The sequence below is a fragment of the Amphiprion ocellaris genome, chromosome 6 (assembly GCF_022539595.1).
Source record: "Amphiprion ocellaris isolate individual 3 ecotype Okinawa chromosome 6, ASM2253959v1, whole genome shotgun sequence".
In the NCBI taxonomy this organism is placed as follows: domain Eukaryota; kingdom Metazoa; phylum Chordata; class Actinopteri; family Pomacentridae; genus Amphiprion; species Amphiprion ocellaris.
In genome coordinates, this window is record NC_072771.1 from 19,284,938 (window position 1) to 19,302,005 (window position 17,068).

The 17,068-nt window shown below is 44.4% G+C and overlaps 1 protein-coding gene across 3 annotated transcripts in view; it reads left to right on the top strand.

The window, feature by feature from the left end:
- The window catches only part of LOC111580372 (tetratricopeptide repeat protein 28), a 179,127-nt gene extending 162,277 nt beyond the window's left edge, over positions 1-16,850 (top strand). For 2 of the 3 annotated variants that reach the window (XM_023288096.3, XM_023288099.3), the window contains 15 exons: positions 1,439-1,568; positions 1,695-1,913; positions 3,847-4,006; positions 6,819-6,959; positions 9,543-9,687; positions 9,795-9,974; positions 10,143-10,687; positions 10,948-11,195; positions 11,294-11,418; positions 11,508-11,739; positions 12,429-12,505; positions 13,198-13,221; positions 14,029-14,158; positions 14,258-14,365; positions 14,484-16,850. In XM_023288096.3, coding sequence (XP_023143864.1) covers positions 1,439-1,568; positions 1,695-1,913; positions 3,847-4,006; positions 6,819-6,959; positions 9,543-9,687; positions 9,795-9,974; positions 10,143-10,687; positions 10,948-11,195; positions 11,294-11,418; positions 11,508-11,739; positions 12,429-12,505; positions 13,198-13,221; positions 14,029-14,158; positions 14,258-14,365; positions 14,484-16,096 — 4,077 coding nt within the window. In that variant the 3' untranslated portion in view covers positions 16,097-16,850. The remainder of the gene's footprint in view (positions 1-1,438; positions 1,569-1,694; positions 1,914-3,846; positions 4,007-6,818; positions 6,960-9,542; positions 9,688-9,794; positions 9,975-10,142; positions 10,688-10,947; positions 11,196-11,293; positions 11,419-11,507; positions 11,740-12,428; positions 12,506-13,197; positions 13,222-14,028; positions 14,159-14,257; positions 14,366-14,483) is intronic. The other variant, XM_023288097.3, reaches the window with a different exon arrangement.
- The last annotated feature ends 218 nt before the right edge of the window (positions 16,851-17,068 follow it).

A 17,068-nucleotide genomic window follows, 5' to 3' on the forward strand; every position in this document is an offset into this window, starting at 1 on the left:
GAGGTTATTTTCTAAAAATCATTAGAGGGCTGCTTGTATCAAACTCTGCTCACGTTACCGATTCAGCGTGACATTGACATTCACTTAACATGTCAGATAAAAGCCGCGTTAGTGACAGTAAAACAAGGGGGTGCGATCTGAATGCACAGCAGCTGAAGAATGTAGCAGATTATACCTGTAGCGCAGCCAAGCAAGTCACTGTGGACGCAGCACTTTTGGGATTGTTCCCTTTTCATCTGTGCCAGGACAGGTCAGGCCAGAAGAAAAGGCGCTGGGCGATTTTTTTTCCACTCTTAAAGGGATGTCTGCAAGCCGAACAGATTAAACTGGCACTGCAGCAATCAGCCCACAGCCCTATCTGCAAAATCAGCCTGAGACTAGCAGCTCTGACTACTAGCACTAATGCAGCAGAACTCACAGAATCTGCGTTGATCTCTGTGCTCCCCCTTCACTTCCTCTGACACACTTTTTCTGCATGACCTTGGGATATGCCAGATGAGCCACACTGTATGCATAAACTGTATGCGTGCTCCCAAGAAATGCACACACTCTTCCTGCTCCTATTTGTCCTATCAAAGCCACAGTGCTGATAGAATCCATTTAATCCATACCAACAACCTTTTCTCCACTGCAGCTCTTTGTCTCGTATGAACTATGGTCCACCCGTGTGAGTGTTTTACCCTCTCTGCTGGCCCCAGGACTCCTGGAGAGTGGCTCTATAGCAGTCCAGTCATCCCACAGGGCTGCTATAGGTGCAGAAATAGGAAATCAATAAAGGCTCCCATGAATCAGCAATCCTGGCCAGCTTTGCTTGGCCAGTGTGCAACACTGACTGCCACCCCACCTCTCCATTGTCTCTCTCCTTCCTTCAATCCAATGTCTGGCATTGAATAGAAAGGCCCAATAAGACAGACAGGCCTATTGAATTCACAAAGCATTTGTTTCCTTGGATGCTGTCTATCCAAGATGCCCAGGTAATTGTTTAGCTTCTCACTGCCCTTTCCAGTGTCCTGGCGAATAAGAGCTGCAGAGCGCTTTACTTGTGTCTGATGGTCATTCATCAAGCTACAGTACAGTACTTTCCTCTGCTGAGAGAGAAACACTAGTGAAGGAAAGGCTGGTCAGTGATGGACCTTTGAGGTGGGATGCTGCCATCTAGTGGCCAAAATGACTGTGTCTGAAAGCGTAATCATGCACACAGCGGCTGGTAGGCATTTTTATTCATAAGGTCCTTCTAATAGCATCATGACTGCCTATATTTTCAGTGTGGTCTGTTCAATTTGAATCAAACCTACAGCAGAGGCAGTCCTGGTGCCACACAGGACCACCCTTGACCCTCAGTCATGCAGTCTGTCTTGTTATATTTTTCCGTTATATCTCCTTGTAAATGGACACAAAAAGAATTATGGAAAATATTGTTGTTCGTCTTTATCCACAGCTCTACCGGGCATCTGCACTGTTTGAAACCATCCGCCATGAAGCTCAACACAGCACCGACTATAAACTTTCTCTGTTTGACCTGCAAACCTCCTGCTACCAGGCTCTCCAAAGGGTCCTTGTCAGCCTAGGTATGCCAACACACACTTCTCATACACTCACACTACTAATTTTTATTTTGCTTTTGTCTCTTTACGTGCATTTAGAGTAGTTTTTGGAATTTATCTAGTAAACTGTGTGACCTATAAACACCACAGGTCACCACGATGAGGCCCTGGCGGTGGCAGAGCGAGGTCGTACACGAGCCTTTGCTGATCTGTTGGTGGAGAGGCAGACGGGCCAGCAGGACTCAGACCCCTACACCCCAGTAACGGTGGAGCACATCTTGGACACAGTCAACAGCCAAAGAGCCTTGGTGCTTTATTTCTCCATGGCTGCTGGGTACCTGTACAGTTGGCTGCTGGCTCCAGGAGCAGGTACGTTTTGACTCTGCATGTTTTACTACTCAAACTTTATTTTGGTATATACTGTCTGCTCTCCTATTACTCTTTTCCTATTTAACACAGTCTTTTCTGCAGCATATGACTGACAGCTGTACTTATACGGGCAAATCATTCCAGAGCCTATTTATTTTTCTCAGCCCCTTGTTCGGCTTATTTAAGCGCATATCATTATTAAGCTAAAGTTGATTTTTTTGTGCCTTGCACACAGCATAGACCCTAAAGATTGAAATTGCTTTTCAAGCACAAAATGAATGGCAATTTCTTGATAAGAGCAAAATACTGAATCGGTCAATAACTCTGATGTGTTTTGTCTGTATGAAAGCAGCATTCTTGTACAAAGTGTTAAGCAGCTACACACACACACACAAACATATGCACTTGCACTTGCTTGTTCAAATCAAAGCTGATAAAAAGCCTAGAAGTGAGAGGCTTGTTTTCAGCTGAAGGGGCAAGAAGGACAGCTTTAACACCAAGCCGCAGTGCCACCTGCCACTCCACTGCTAGGATTTGCCCCCCTGCTACGCCTTTCACCCCAGAAGACATCTGCCAGTGAACCATGCTAATCGGCTGTGACACAAACAGTGACACAGCCAAACAACACTAGGAACATCTTCACACATGTCACCAGGAAAGCACTTTGCTCGTACACCAAGTCAAAACACAATTTCTCTTTCTTTTCACCCTGACTTCTTTGTTTTTTTGGTGTCTTTATTTGCGTTTACGTTTCATTTTCCTTTGGCATTGCTTGCTTCTGGCACTTCTTTGTACACTTCACCATTTTTAGTCTCTTTTGTTGACACACATATTAACACCAGCACAGGCACAGAGATTAAGGTGCTGCCCGTTTTGTGTGACTCGTGAAAAATTCCAGTTTCACAAAGAGAACAGGCAAAGCTGAACTTGAACTTGCGGCGCATGTCACATGACTCCTGAGGCTGCCATACTGTTTGTTGTGCTTTGGCTCTCTTCTGCTCTCTGTTGTAAAGAGAGGAAATGAGAGCTGCGACCCATGTCCCGTGCCACAAGGCCTGAACATTTGATCAAATCCAGCTCCCAGGCAACCAGATGAACTTGACCCCCCAGCACTAGTCATACGGAGGGGAGGAACACTACTGGGACCGGTGCAGATCTTCAAAGCGTTGAATATTGCCCAAGGCTAAGAGGGAGCCACTTGCTCACTAATCGTCTGCCTGTCACTTCCTGGCATTCCCTGGCATCCAGCTGGCACACAAACATGGCCAGCTCAAAGAGTCTGCCGTCAATAACGAGGGCAACTGAAGTCATAATTACTTAATTGATGTAAATTCTGTAGTTTTTTCAGACCTTAATGTGCACACATACGCACCTGAATCACACGTTTTCTTCATTTAAATGTATTTAATGCAAAGCGTACATGCTACGACATGCACGTACGCAGTGCCGACACACCCACAAACACACACATTTGCACACATGCACGCACGCACACACACACACACACACACACACACACACACACACACACACACACACACACACACACACACACACACACACACACACACACACACACACGCACATACACCGCCTGTACTCCATCTCCCAGTGAGCTCTTCCCCTCCTGCTTGAAGCTCAACTGCGCTCTCATGGCAAGCAGCAGATGGCACAGGCAGCCTACTCTTATCTTTTATTGAACATTATTTGTTTTATTCATTTTACTCCACAGATGCACTGCTACATGTCGCCTCACTCACAGCTTTCAGCCGAAATAATCCAATATCCCCCCCTGCCGTGAGCGAGTGATAGAAACGTATTAGAAAAATAAGGTGGAAAATGGTTGAATGTATTCTTTTTTTGTTATTAGACTTTCACTGCGTAAACACCTGAAAGCAGACAGTCATGATTGCCCTCCATTTTCTCTCCACAGGCATCCTGAAGTTTCACGAGGTGTATCTGGGCGAGGGGGTATCGGAAGGAGGGTCAGACTTCCAGGAGGGAAGCGTCAGTGGCGTGGTTAGCGGCTCCTCATTGGAGCAGCACATTGCCAGCGCCCGCGAGGCTCTCGGAGTGGAGTCTTATTACAGCAGGTGAGATGTTTGCAGCTGAAAAGTTTTGTTAGATCATTATCTTCATCATAACATACTTATTTTGCTAACAGTGAACCGCTTGCGTTTCTCTATTTACCCTTAGAGCACGACGGATGCACTTTGCATCCCAATTCACATCCCTTCTTCTCGGTTGAATTGCTCTCAAAGTATTTATTGCGCCGAGATGTACTGCATATCAAGTGGTACTGCATGACTTGACCTTTCCAACAGTGTTAGTTGTAAGTCTGTGTGACAAAGTGTCAGTGATAAATAAGCTTGAATATGTATGGAATTTATTCAAACCTGCATACAGCTGAGTGCTTGCCTTCACACCCATTGTTCTGTTCATCGCATAGGTATAACATCGTCTAGATATGTTAATATGTATGCAATGGAATCATTCACAAGAACTTTGGAATTCTGCTTGTTACACATTGGTACATCTGAAGACACATCACACTTCTGCAAGATAGATAGACAGCAGAACTTACCCTTTCTGATTTCATTAGTTGTTTATCTATGTGCTACAGAGTTTTGGAATTATTTTTGCATTGTCTCCAGAAGAGAGATGATATCAGAGCCAACTATATGAAAAAAAAAATTCCTGGCTTTCCACCTCTGCATGTAGGCTAATGTATGTAAACGCTTCAGTGAATAAAACTGTGACAGTTACTTCTGTTAAATACTAAGCACATATTTTTCCCCATGTCTATGTCATACAGTAGCTCACCACCATGTTTCTGATATTAAAAGACTCCAGACAATCTCCTCTGCACAATTATTAAAAAAAAAAAGATATCTCTCCTGCCAACATTTTATGGTGAGACACATGTAAAAACATAACAATCTCATCATACTTTTTTTTCTCTTGACATAGAGGCTAATCCAAAAAATCTGGAAGCTTTATCATATCAGATGATGAAAGATCTAGATAGCCTAGACTCTTTGGGAAAAAATAAACAAGATACAGCATGTATGGTTAGCCTCAATAATAGCCAAGATAAAAGATTTAATGGATTATGCTGTACAATTTGAGATGTGGAAGCAGTTATGCCACCTGTAAGGATTTTTGCCAATCTCTCCTTCTCCCCTCTTGTAAAATCAATCATAGAATCAACTTTATTTGAGTGAAGTGGTCAAGTAGAAATATGGTAAGATGGTGGCTTTTTCAGTGTTCATTCCTTACAAACCCCCTTTTCTTTTCTACTCGGTGTCATTTGTTTTCTTGACATGTCTGTTTTTTGTTAATAAGCAGGGATGACTGCCAAGAAAAAAAAAATTATACCTACATAAACTCTATCGACAGAAACTTGACTTAACAACACTACAGGCCACATTGATTAAGTGCCCTTTAGAAAGCTCTTGTTAGCTGCTCTTCATATGGAAGTGTAGACACAACATTACCTTAAAAATGGATCCCAAACAGAGATTTGAAAAATTAAACAAACCCCTTTCTCCTGATTTAGCTGCAGAATGCTTATTTCATCATGAGTCCGTGCATAAAACAGTGTTATTCTGCCTCATTGCTCTCAATAATGACAGGCCTCCTACCTGCCTAAAGGAGTTCACTCTGCCCAGTGGAAATAAATCAGATGGAATAATGGCTCTTTGGATAGCCGGAGATGTTGACTCCAGCTAACAAACAGCAATTGTGACAAGTAAAGGAAGAGAGAAAGGGCTTCCACTGAGGTGGTAAAATCAATGGGGCAAAAGTCAAAAAAAGCAGAGGCTGGTGAATAAAGACGTAACAGACAAAAGGGGAGCATCCAGAGGGACTGGTGGTGAGATATATTGAACGTTAAAACCACCTACTGACATCCGTGCTCCTATGCTGCGTTTGAAGTGAGCTTCGTTTCTCTAGTTGGTGTTTGATCCATCGTGCCCAGCTGGCCCGCCCAGTGCCAGTCGGCGCCACCCTAGCAGCCCGGCCCTCCTGCCCCATTACCACCTCATTTACTACTCCAATGGGAAGATGCTTACACGCCACTGCACCTGGATGGGCACAATATGGCACCACTTACCAGCCCATTCACTCTCCAGAGTGCAGAGAAAAGGGAGTCAGCGCTCTGAAATGAGTGCAGAGAGAAAATGAATGGGATGGAGAAAAATGGGGAGAGCATATGTGCATGAAGGGAAGGATAATAAAGAGAGCAGAGGATGCTGCTATTGTGACAGTAGAAATCAGCACATAAACTTGTGGAGTCTTTTCATCCCTTAAAGCTACATTGTATTCTGCATCCAGCATTTCAAGGTCCATGAGTGTATACATCCCTGGAGAATGAATCTCAAATGAGCCGCACACTGTAGAGTTTTGAAAAAACTGGTGATGGTAGTGTGAGCATGCAATGATGAGAGATCCCATGGTGGTCCCGAGAGGTCCTGAGTTCACTCTCAGCTACTGCGAGAGCAAGAAGCTGACATATTGTACGTGATATGGGTGCGTCGGAGGAGAGGTTCAGGCATGAAGGGCGAGATGGAAGAGAGTGGTGGCGAGGTAGCGATAGTGGGGTGGGGGTGGTTGACTCCCCCCTGACTGGATCAGAATTACCAGCATTATAATGAAAGGATTTAACTCTGCTTACCATCAGGGTGTTGGCTCAAGTCTGGGAAATTAGGCCAAGAGCATGTGTGTGTGTGTGGGTTGGATAGTGTGTATTTTGAGTAGATGAGGAGTATGTGTGTGCGTCGTTGGTTTATCCGCAGAGAAACAACGTAAGTCTGTGTATTGTCTACTGCGCTCAAGTGCCTTTTTCTTGCCAGCATTTCTGTGGCCATGAATGTCTCTCACTCCATCTCTTTCTCTCTCTTTCAGAGGGTGTTCGAGCAGTGAGACGGAGAGCGAGGCAGGAGATTTGTTGGACCAACAATTTGAGGAGCTCAACAACAAGCTTAACTCAGTCACTGATCCAACAGGCTTCCTGCGCATGGTGTCCAGAAACAACCTGTTCAACAGGTAGGAGACTGTTGCGCCTCACCTGGATGTTCCTGATGACAGACGGTCTTAATCACCGAGTGCTACTTAGACTCACTTTTCCACAAAAAAAAAAAAAAAAAAGAAGAAGATTAAAAATATCTGGTTGGGTAAGGAGTTTCGTGGGTATTGTGGCTCATCTGTGAAAGGACTCTTTTCTCCATTGTTTAGCCAGCGCAGAGGCAGCATGTGAATCCTCCTTATTAAATAGACTGAGTAGAGCCAAGCTGCTAAAGCCCTTATCAACTGTCTACTCTGATGGAGCCTCGTGTGTGTGGATGTGCTCGTGTGAGTGCGTGTGTGTCTGCTTGCCAGACACTGAGACCAGTGTGGTTTTAAAATGTTTGCCCTGTCTGTGTTGGTTGTGCAGATTTATGAGATTTCAGTGAGTCTGCCAATGACTTGTTCAGAGTATTATTTATTGACACTATGCAAAGTATTCATTTACATTGTGCTGATTGGTAATGTATACCAGTCGAGTGTGTGCATGTGCGTGCATATGTGTGTGTCTGGGTCATATTTCCATGTCCTCGTCCACAGTTGAGCTGCTCTTTGATGAGGGGGTAATTCCAGCTTTAATTGAGTCTCGGTCCTCATTAAGCCCCTTTAATGGGCTGCCGGTAATAATCCGCTCATTCTTTCGGGCCTCAAAAAAACGCTGCATTGTACAGCTCCTCATGCTTAGGAGCCCGTCGTCTATCACAATACTAAAGCAAGAGAAAATTGAGAAAAACTCATTGTCGTTTCAAGCCATATATCTTGAGGTGTATGTATGGGCTTTTGGAAGGCTCTCTTTACTTCAATTTATTCTACCATTTATTCCTTGCGTGTTAAGGTTTTGGCTATTAGTATTTGTATTAGCATTCATTAGAATGAATTGGTATGAAGACTGTAATGGTTCCTCAATTACTTACATTATAGAGGAAAGATTAAAACATATAATGAGCCGTAATTGAATAATATTTGAATAAAATAGGTATAGGTACAATATACTCAGCATTAAAAGATCTGTCAATTGCCCTGTTTTAGCACTTATATGTAATCTTGAGAGGATTGCTGTGGAAGTTGATAATAAAAGTCTCCTCATGTCTGACATCTTCAGTGTATAACTGAATACATTTTTCATCATTTGGAGATAATTTATTATCTTCATGAAGATGTCGATTCAAAATCGGCAAACACTAATAACAGGGCCACTGCTTTAAAAGACTAAACAAAAGGTTATTTATATCAAAGCTAGAAATTCAGTCAATATAAAACCCTGAAGCGTCTAACAGAGGTTGACTTGTTTGCCTTTGTTTGCCGCTCAGAACACACTTAAGGACTTGTCTGTCAACTGCAGACCAAACAGGCAGTCACTGAATGCAATCTTCACCTTCAGCCTCACTGCTCTCCATCTTTTCTTTTCACCGTTTCCCCCCTACACTTGACACTCACCTTCTCTTGGCTTATCTCGTGCCTCCTCACTCATTCTTCCCGTCAGGCTAACAAATGATTGTTTTGCTTTCCCATGGAAGCTCATGCCAAGGCCTGAGAGAGAGACAGAGTGTTGGGAGGCTGGAGGGGAGCCAGTGGCCTGGGGCTACCAGAGGGGCAGGATAGATGTCTGCTGGCTGGAGTCCGGAAGAAACTCTGACTGGTGGAACAGATGGAGAGTAGTGACAAGTGTGGCCATAATGCTTGGGTCTATAGGGCCAAGCAAAAGGCTTCTAACCCCATGGTCACTATTAGCACAGTTGTCATTATGCTGGGTGTCTCTACCTCAGCAGAGAGCTGTCACTTCCATCATACAGCAGACATCCCTCTAAAGACAGCAGACTGTCACCTTATTTTTGTTTGTTTCACACGCTAAAAACTATACAGTCGCTGGCAGTTCATTGAACACACTCACAGACTTATCCTCCACCAACTGGAGGGTTTTTGATCATATGTCGAGAAGTCTCTGCTCTCCTCCTCCTTTGGTGATTATGCCAAGCTGAGTGCTAGTTTGTGGGTCTGCCAGCTCCAGACAGAAGTGCAATACTGCCATCTAGTGTAGGAGTAGTTCATATTGCCATGATATTCTCAGTGGAATTGTGTTGCGTGAATTTACATACGTGTGTTCACAGAGGGATTATAGAGGGACAATAGAAATCCAGTATGGCTTTTCTTCATCTGCGTCTAACTTGTTTCAACTTAGATCTGAAAGCAAGCATTTAAGATAAAGAAAGATGAGCCTCTATGAATACGAGTGTTTGATCACTCTCCTCTCCTGCAGCTTTATACAGTCATATCTGATGCAACTCTATCTAGCAAGTTAGTCAGCTTCACTCCTTACACATCTGTAATTCTCATGAAGCTCATGGCCATAGTTTTTGCCATGTAGAATAATACAACATCTTGAATACGTATGGCTCTGGAGGAGGGAATAACATCTTTAACTGTAAGAAAACACAAAGCCGTGTCTGTGCATTTAATGCTTGCTGCAAGTGCTGTAATGTGTCAAACTGCCTAACACTGTCTTGAGTCTGCCGCTTTGAAGTATAATATACAAAACAGAAAACCGCTGTACTTGTGTTTGTGCAGGAGTTGTCAGAGTATGACCAGCCTCTTCAGCAACACAATGTCTCCTGCCAAAGATGGTAACTCTTCCCTGCCTCGTCGCTCCAGCAACCTTGGAAAACCTCCACTCCGGGCACTTTATGATTTGCTCATTGCACCTATGGAGGGGGTGAGTACTAGGCAAAATGCATGTGGGAGGAACAGAAAAGGAAAGAACTGCATATTGAATTTCAATTTATATTTGTGTATTTTCATGCTAATCCTTTCGTTTGACAGGGCCTGATGCACTCCAGTGGGCCTGTTGGCAGACACAGACAGCTGGTGATGGTGCTAGAGGGAGAGCTGTACCTCATCCCCTTTGCCCTGCTCAAGGGAAGCTCTTCTAATGAATACCTGTATGAGCGCTTCAGCCTCATCGCCGTGCCCTCCATCCATGGCCTTGGATCCAGTGCAAAGGTTTCACTTCTCATTCATTCTCACTGAAACTCCTATAATAACTAATGAGGACTTTTATGGTCACAGATGCTTTTTAAGATCCTAAGGTTTAGTAGTAATTACTGAACTACTAAACCTCTTTCTCTGGCTTGTTACGCTGCGATGTAAACGTTGCTGCTGTGCTTTCAGGCGCACTCTCGCCGTCCTGGACCGGCTCCGTGTGGAGGTGTCTCAATGGCGGCAGTGGTAGGGAACCCTCGACTGCCCTCACCTGTGATGGACCGCTGGCTGTGGGGACCTATGCCCTCTGCAGAGGAGGAGGCTCTAATGGTTGCTGAGCTGCTGGGGTGCCAACCGCTGGCCGGCCCTTCTGCCACCAAGGAGAGGGTGATGAGTGCCCTCACACAAGCTGAGTGCGCCCACTTTGCCACCCACATTTCCTGGAAATTGGCAGCTCTGGTGCTCACCCCAAACCCAGAGGGTGGGCATGGGGGGGCAAGTGGCGGCGTGGGAGTGGGAACAGTGGGAAGAGGTGCAGGCGGGAGGAGAGGCAGCAGTGGCCGAGGCAGGAAGGGCTCCATCGGAAGCGGCTACACCATCCCAGAGTCTCTTCACATGCAAGATGACAGCAGTGATGTGGAGAGCATCTGTGACAGTCCACCTCTTCAGGAGTTCCTGCTTACAGCTGCAGATATATTGGACCTGCGGTTGCCTGTCAAGCTGGTGGTACTGGGGTATGTGGACTAGATATGGGAACAAATTCAAACTGATGTCTCTCTTGATTGTAGTTCCAAAATGTCATAATATAAGTCAATGTTTTGAGGCAGTAAGTTGGTTGTTTTATCAAATGAAATACTCAAATGTTGTAATGTAACTGATAAGAACAGGATAGCATAGCACAGAGAGATATTAAACGAAAAAATACCTGGAAAGTAAAGTTACTTAGCTTTGAAATTCAGGTGTGCATGTGCCTTATGTGCTCTTTTGGCTTTAGGTCATACCAAGAGTCCAGCAGCAAGGTCACAGCAGATGGTGTCGTGGGATTGACCAGAGCCTTTCTGGCTGCTGGGGCTCAGTGTGTTCTCGTGTCCTTGTGGCCCGTCCCTGTCGCTGCCTCCAAGGTTTTCGTCCATGCCTTCTACTCTGCCCTGCTGAATGGGACCAAGGCCAGTGCAGCACTGGCAGATGCCATGAAGACTGTCCAGAGCAGCAAGCAGTACTCACACCCCTCCAACTGGGCGGGTAAGAGATGCCATTCATTTATGCGTTAATTTTACATTTCACATTAAAAAAGACGATTTTGTAATGGAGCTGTTTTTATTGCATTTTTTTCTTTCCAGGATACATGCTGATTGGCAATGATGTGAAGCTTAACAGCCCATCTTCCTTGATCGGTCAAGCTTTGGCTGAGATTCTGCAGTATCCAGATAGAGCTCGTGATGCACTGAGAGTTTTACTGCACTTGGTGAGACATCTTGCACAGACACACATACACACAATTACAACCAAAGGAAGACAAAAAATACTGATGCAGCACTGCCATGCTTCTTGCAGGTGGAGAAGTCTCTTCAGAGGATACAGAATGGCCAGCGTAACTCCATGTATACATCCCAGCAGAGTGTGGAGAACAAGGTGGGGGGTGTCCCAGGTTGGCAGGCCCTGCTAACAGCTGTGGGTTTCCGCCTTGACTCTGCAGGCACCGGTATCCCTGCTGCTGTCTTCTTTCCCACCGCTGACCCAGGAGACAGGCTCCAACAGTGCAGCACTACTTTACAGTCACTACTGGGTATGCACTTGAAATAGATTATACATCACATTTAACGAGAAAGGTTCAAAATCTGCCCAGTGTTGTGTATAGTTTTTGCACTGTTTTCCTCATAAGCAAATGTTTTAGGCACTAAAATTAAACTGAAGGTTCTTTAAAAAGTAATACCGGTGATTCCAATTAATCTGTTAGCTTAATACAGTTTGGTGACCACCTTCTGTATCTAAAACAGTACCAGCCTTCTTACATGCACGACTAGCTACATTTTTCACTGTGTTTAATGGATAGGTTTTTACCTACTCTTGGAGAGTTTGAAACTGTCCTTCTGTGGATTCAAACTGTCTCAGTTTCTTCTGTCTTTTCATGTAAAACCAGACTGATTCCATGATGTTGAGATAAAAGCTGTATGTGGGCTGTACCATTTGTTACAGGGTTCCTTGTTCTTCTTCTCAATAAAGATAATTGTTTATGACTTCAGCTGCATGTGTGAGGTCAGTGTCAAGCTGCAGGATGGATTTGGGATCAATCTGACACCTCTCTGACTATTTTGTATGATAGTATTTAAACTCTAAAGTGCCTAAAATTTCTGTCCTGTTTGTACCTTTTCGTATCACTCCATATATCACCTGTTTAGTGCTACTTTGCCTGGGGTATGAAGAACGTGCCTTGTGTATGAATAATGAAGAAATTCCTTTGATCCCATCCCTTAGGTCTGCCACCACCAGCTCTCCAGGCTTTGTGCAAACTCATCACAGCTTCAGAGGCAGGAGAGCAGCTCATCAACCGGGTAGGCCCCTGCAGCTCTGAACAAATGCTGCTAGATTTTTAAATCTAATGCACCACATAAAAATTGGTCTTTGACTCAAACGGCAACTACCATTGCTAATATTTAGTGATAAGAACTATGGAGACATTCCTCTTACATTAGCAGCAATATTTGCAAGCCTCTCTAGCATAAGGATCTTGCTGAACGAGAATATAAGGGATATATCATTACTTAGTTATATCAGAACTGGAGACATACTAATACACTGGCAACTCATGCTGCAGATTAATCTGCACTGAAATGTCACATTGAAGCCCAGCTAGCAGTGCTTCAAGTACAAAGTCTTTGCTACAATCTTAGTCCTGTTCTTTTGTACCCGAGCTTGTGACACAGAGAATTAATCTTCTCCTGCAGAGGTTTATCCCTATTTGTGTGTAACATGTGGCTGTCACATGCTTAGAGTGAAAGACCATCAGCTAGTTTGTGATTGGCAGTTGTTGTTGTCTCACGTTGCAAATATACATTTCAATGCACAAAACTTAGACTTGCTCAGCCTAATCTAAGTATGCTGACAGCATCTTTAATGTTTTGAACACTAATGTTACTTGTTACTGTTATCCTTCTTATTGACCCTTGTGTCCTCTGTGAATGGCGTGTGTGCATGCAATTAAAAGCTTATTTTCTCTCTTCTGTCCCTAACGTGTGGTCTGAAGGCTGTTAAAAATATGGTGGCAATGGTAAGTTTGCTTTCACCTACCTGCACTTCATCCCATTTTTCTCTGTTTCTCCACTTTATGTCTTACTAAACTTTCTAAAACACCATCTTAGCATAGAAGCTGCATGACAGTTTAATAACAGTTTTGCCGTTCTAATGCTTTTTGCTTGCATAAAGTGTAGCTGACATTTACTGTGTTGTGTTGTTCATAACTTTTCCACTGCTAGTTCACGCTGCCAGGTCTTAGGGATTTTGAGTATTTAAGGATTTACAGCCCTTGTTCGTAACCGCTCAGAGGAATGTTTCAGGGCGGTACCAGGGATAAAACTATGATGTAAAAACAGCCCACTCACAATCATGGAGTTAAGTTAGAAGAGGCACGTTTACTTTCTGCACTGTTACGTCAACTTTACAAAGGTGTCTCTGTTCCTAGCCAAGTAATCCTGAAACAAAACAGGCAAGTGTGCTTCAAGGCTACATGTAAACCCCCACACAGCTCAAACCCTTTCCATTTGGGTTCTCTGCAGATATTTTGTGCCAGATTACCCGTGCACAGGACTGAAATATGTTAAGAAATTAACTGATGCAAACTACAGACAATAATTTTACAGTAGTCCCTCCCTTAAGATGTGGTTGCCATTATATTAAGGACGCTAAATAAATTAATGCGAAATCATTAGGAGCAAGAAGCTGAATAACTTTGCACTTGGTTTATTTAAGTTCTTCATAGAATAGAAATTGTTTGATCACACATATTTATTTTAATCATTAATCACATCTCCCACAGAAGTGCTCATTTTGTTATGTTCTTGTCCGCTTTCTTCTCCAGCTCCACCAGGTGCTAGTCCAACTCCAGACAGGAGAGAAAGAACAGGATTTCTCCCTCCTGCCAATTCAGGTGTCCATTAGTGTGCAGCTATGGAGACTGCCAGGATGCCATGAGTTTCTGGCTGCTCTTGGTGAGTCAGTTGTTACACGAGGAAAACCGAGTCCCTGTAGACTCACAGACACATTGTCAAAGTGACACTGTTTGTCTTTTTGTGTGTGTATGTGTGCAGGATTTGACTTGTGTGAGGTAGGCCAAGAAGAAGTGGTGCTGAAGACAGGCAAGCTAGCCAACCGCCGCACCTTGCACTTTGCTCTCCAGTCTCTGCTGGCGCTATTTGGTAAGTGTAAAAATTGCATCATTTCATTGTTTATTTTCTGTTTCTCTGAATACCTCCAGTTTTTTGACTGTTGATCATGTGTCACATTTTTCCATTTCCCATCTTCTCTTTTCTTTAGACTCCACAGAACTGCCCAAGCGATTGAGCCTGGACAGCTCATCTTCACTTGAGTCTCTAGCTTCAGCCCAGTCTGTGTCCAACCCCCTGCCTATGGGATACTCAAGCCTTCCCTTCTCTCCACCTTGCCTGGACAATCAAGCATCAGACGCCATCTCTGTCTATAGCCTCAGCTCTGTAGCCTCGTCCATGAGCTTTGCTTCCAAGTCTGAATGTGATTTCCTCGGGCATCGGCAACGCATTGGGGCCACGGCACACTACTCTGTCCACAAACACCCTCATGTTCCCCGTAGTCGCTCCTCTCCTCATGGGGCGGCTGCTGCAGTGGCGCGATCCCGGGAAGACGAGGAGGAATATGAGGGCTTTTCCATTATCAGCAGCGAGCCACTGGGAAGTCACTGTGACTCTCTGCCTTTGCCACCAGGCCACGGCCAGCGCCACCACCGTGGGGGCAGGGGAGTTGTTGGTGGGTCCAGCGGAGGAGCAGGCAGAGGCTACACAGTATCGGTATCATCAAGGGGCAGTGTCAGCACCCCAACATCCCCAGTCAAAACATGCCTGGTGCCCAGTCCAAACTCACCGTTCCAGAAAGTGGGTAAGGTGAGCAGCTCGGATACAGGTGAATCCGACCAGTCCAGCACTGAGACGGACAGTACTGTCAAGTCTCAGGAAGAAAAAGCTGTCTCTCTGGATCCTCAGGAGCTGGCCCAGAAGATTCTGGAGGAGACTCACAGCCATTTATGTGCTGTGGGTAGTCTTCAGCGGGTTGGTGCCGAGGGTGGGACAGCTGGAGCAACCTCAGCTCGGAGTAGCACATTCCGCTCTTCTGAAACTAGTGCATTCAGCCGTCCTAACAGCAGTGCTAGTGGCCGAGCTCAGTCTTCCCCAAAACCTAAGCCTCCCTCACGTTCTTCTTCACTGCAGAAGATAAGCTCGGGCTACAATAGCCCTGCAGTCTCTGAGTCTTCCCAAAAGGAGGGCAGCCACCCCTCACCCACTCTCGACAGCCATGCACAGTTCAAACTAAAGTACCCTAGTTCCCCATACAGTGGCCACATCTCTCGGTCGCCGAGTAACGTGTCTCCCAGTTCTGGTCACCAGTCCCCGGCTGGAAGTGCTCCGTCCCCTGCTCTGTCCTACTCCTCCACAGGCTCTGCCTGCTCTACATCAACTGATGTGCCAGACTTGGACCGTCTAAGAAGAGGGGTCATTGATGAAAAAGTCCAGGCTATCCACAATCTGAAGACCTTCTGGGCTAATGCGGCAGCCCAGCAACAGCAACATCTAGGTCCAGTCAAAGCCGTCCACAGCACTCCTGGACCTCTTGCTTCTGCCAGTAGAGATGTACTGAGCCTTCTGAACCTCTCCCCACGCCGTTGCTCCCCTAACGAAACCCAAGACAGCCTGGAGCTGCGGGAGCTGGGGCTGCAGTCACTGGACAGGGGTAGCAAGAACTCTTCCAATGGACACCACTGTTCCAACCCCAGAAAAGTGGCCCCATCACCTACTATTTCCACAAGCAGTAGCCCTGGTGCTCGTTCTATCCGACTACCTGCTGGCAATGGATACAAGTTCCTGTCGCCTGGAAGGTTTTTCCCTTCTTCTAAATGCTGAGACATGTAAAACAGTTCTATACTTTTATCTATCATTTACTATCCTGTGTGCTGGAGGAGAAGGGCACTTTTTGAGGATCATTATCAGTCCGCTAAGCTTGACTGATGAATCGAGAAGGATTTCTTTGGTTAGTGAGTGTTATCCTGCAGAGGCACATGAATGCTTTAGGGAGTGTCTTGTCTTTGTGCCCATAACACTGTAAATGGCAATGAGAAATACTCAACGACCTGATACTGTGTTTGTGTGTAACTGTGTGTCAGGTAGATGTAAATGCCATTTGGAATTTTTTTCCCCCAAAACTTTGCTGTTTGTGTGGGCCAAGATGCAACAGCTATGACTGATTTCCTTCATTTTATTTTTGTTTTTAAATTTAATGGTTATTGTTATTATTGTTTGTTATTGTTATTAATATTATAATAATTATTATGTTTTGTAAATTAATTCCAGTGTTTCACAATCAGTATTAAGCGTTTTTATATAATTAAAAAGTGAACAAACCTGTACCATGTAAAGATGGATAGAGTGGAAAAAAGATTTAATATTTTTTATTGAAATCAAAAGGGCATTTTGCCTGATTTCTTTGTGAATTGAGTGTCTGCTCTGAAGCATGGATTCTCTTGCTATTCAATGTTAAGTACCATGTATGACTTTTTAGCCCATGATTTTTTGAGATTAAACATGAAAGTTTCATGACAACCATCTGTCATTTATCAGTAAACTGTTTCAATAAAAACATCATGTTTGCTTTCTTGTATTCTTGATTTTGTATTATTCTGATGTCACCACAAATAGATAGGAATCTGAAGATATGCCAACTATTTCAGAAATAGGTTAATCGGTTTGAATAATTAAAAAAAAACCCGAATGTCTTTGGGTTGAGGACAAGACAAGGCATTTGAGGATGCTATCTTGGGCTCTAAGGAACACTGACCAACATTAGTCACCATTTAACTAACAACTTAGCTACCTAAT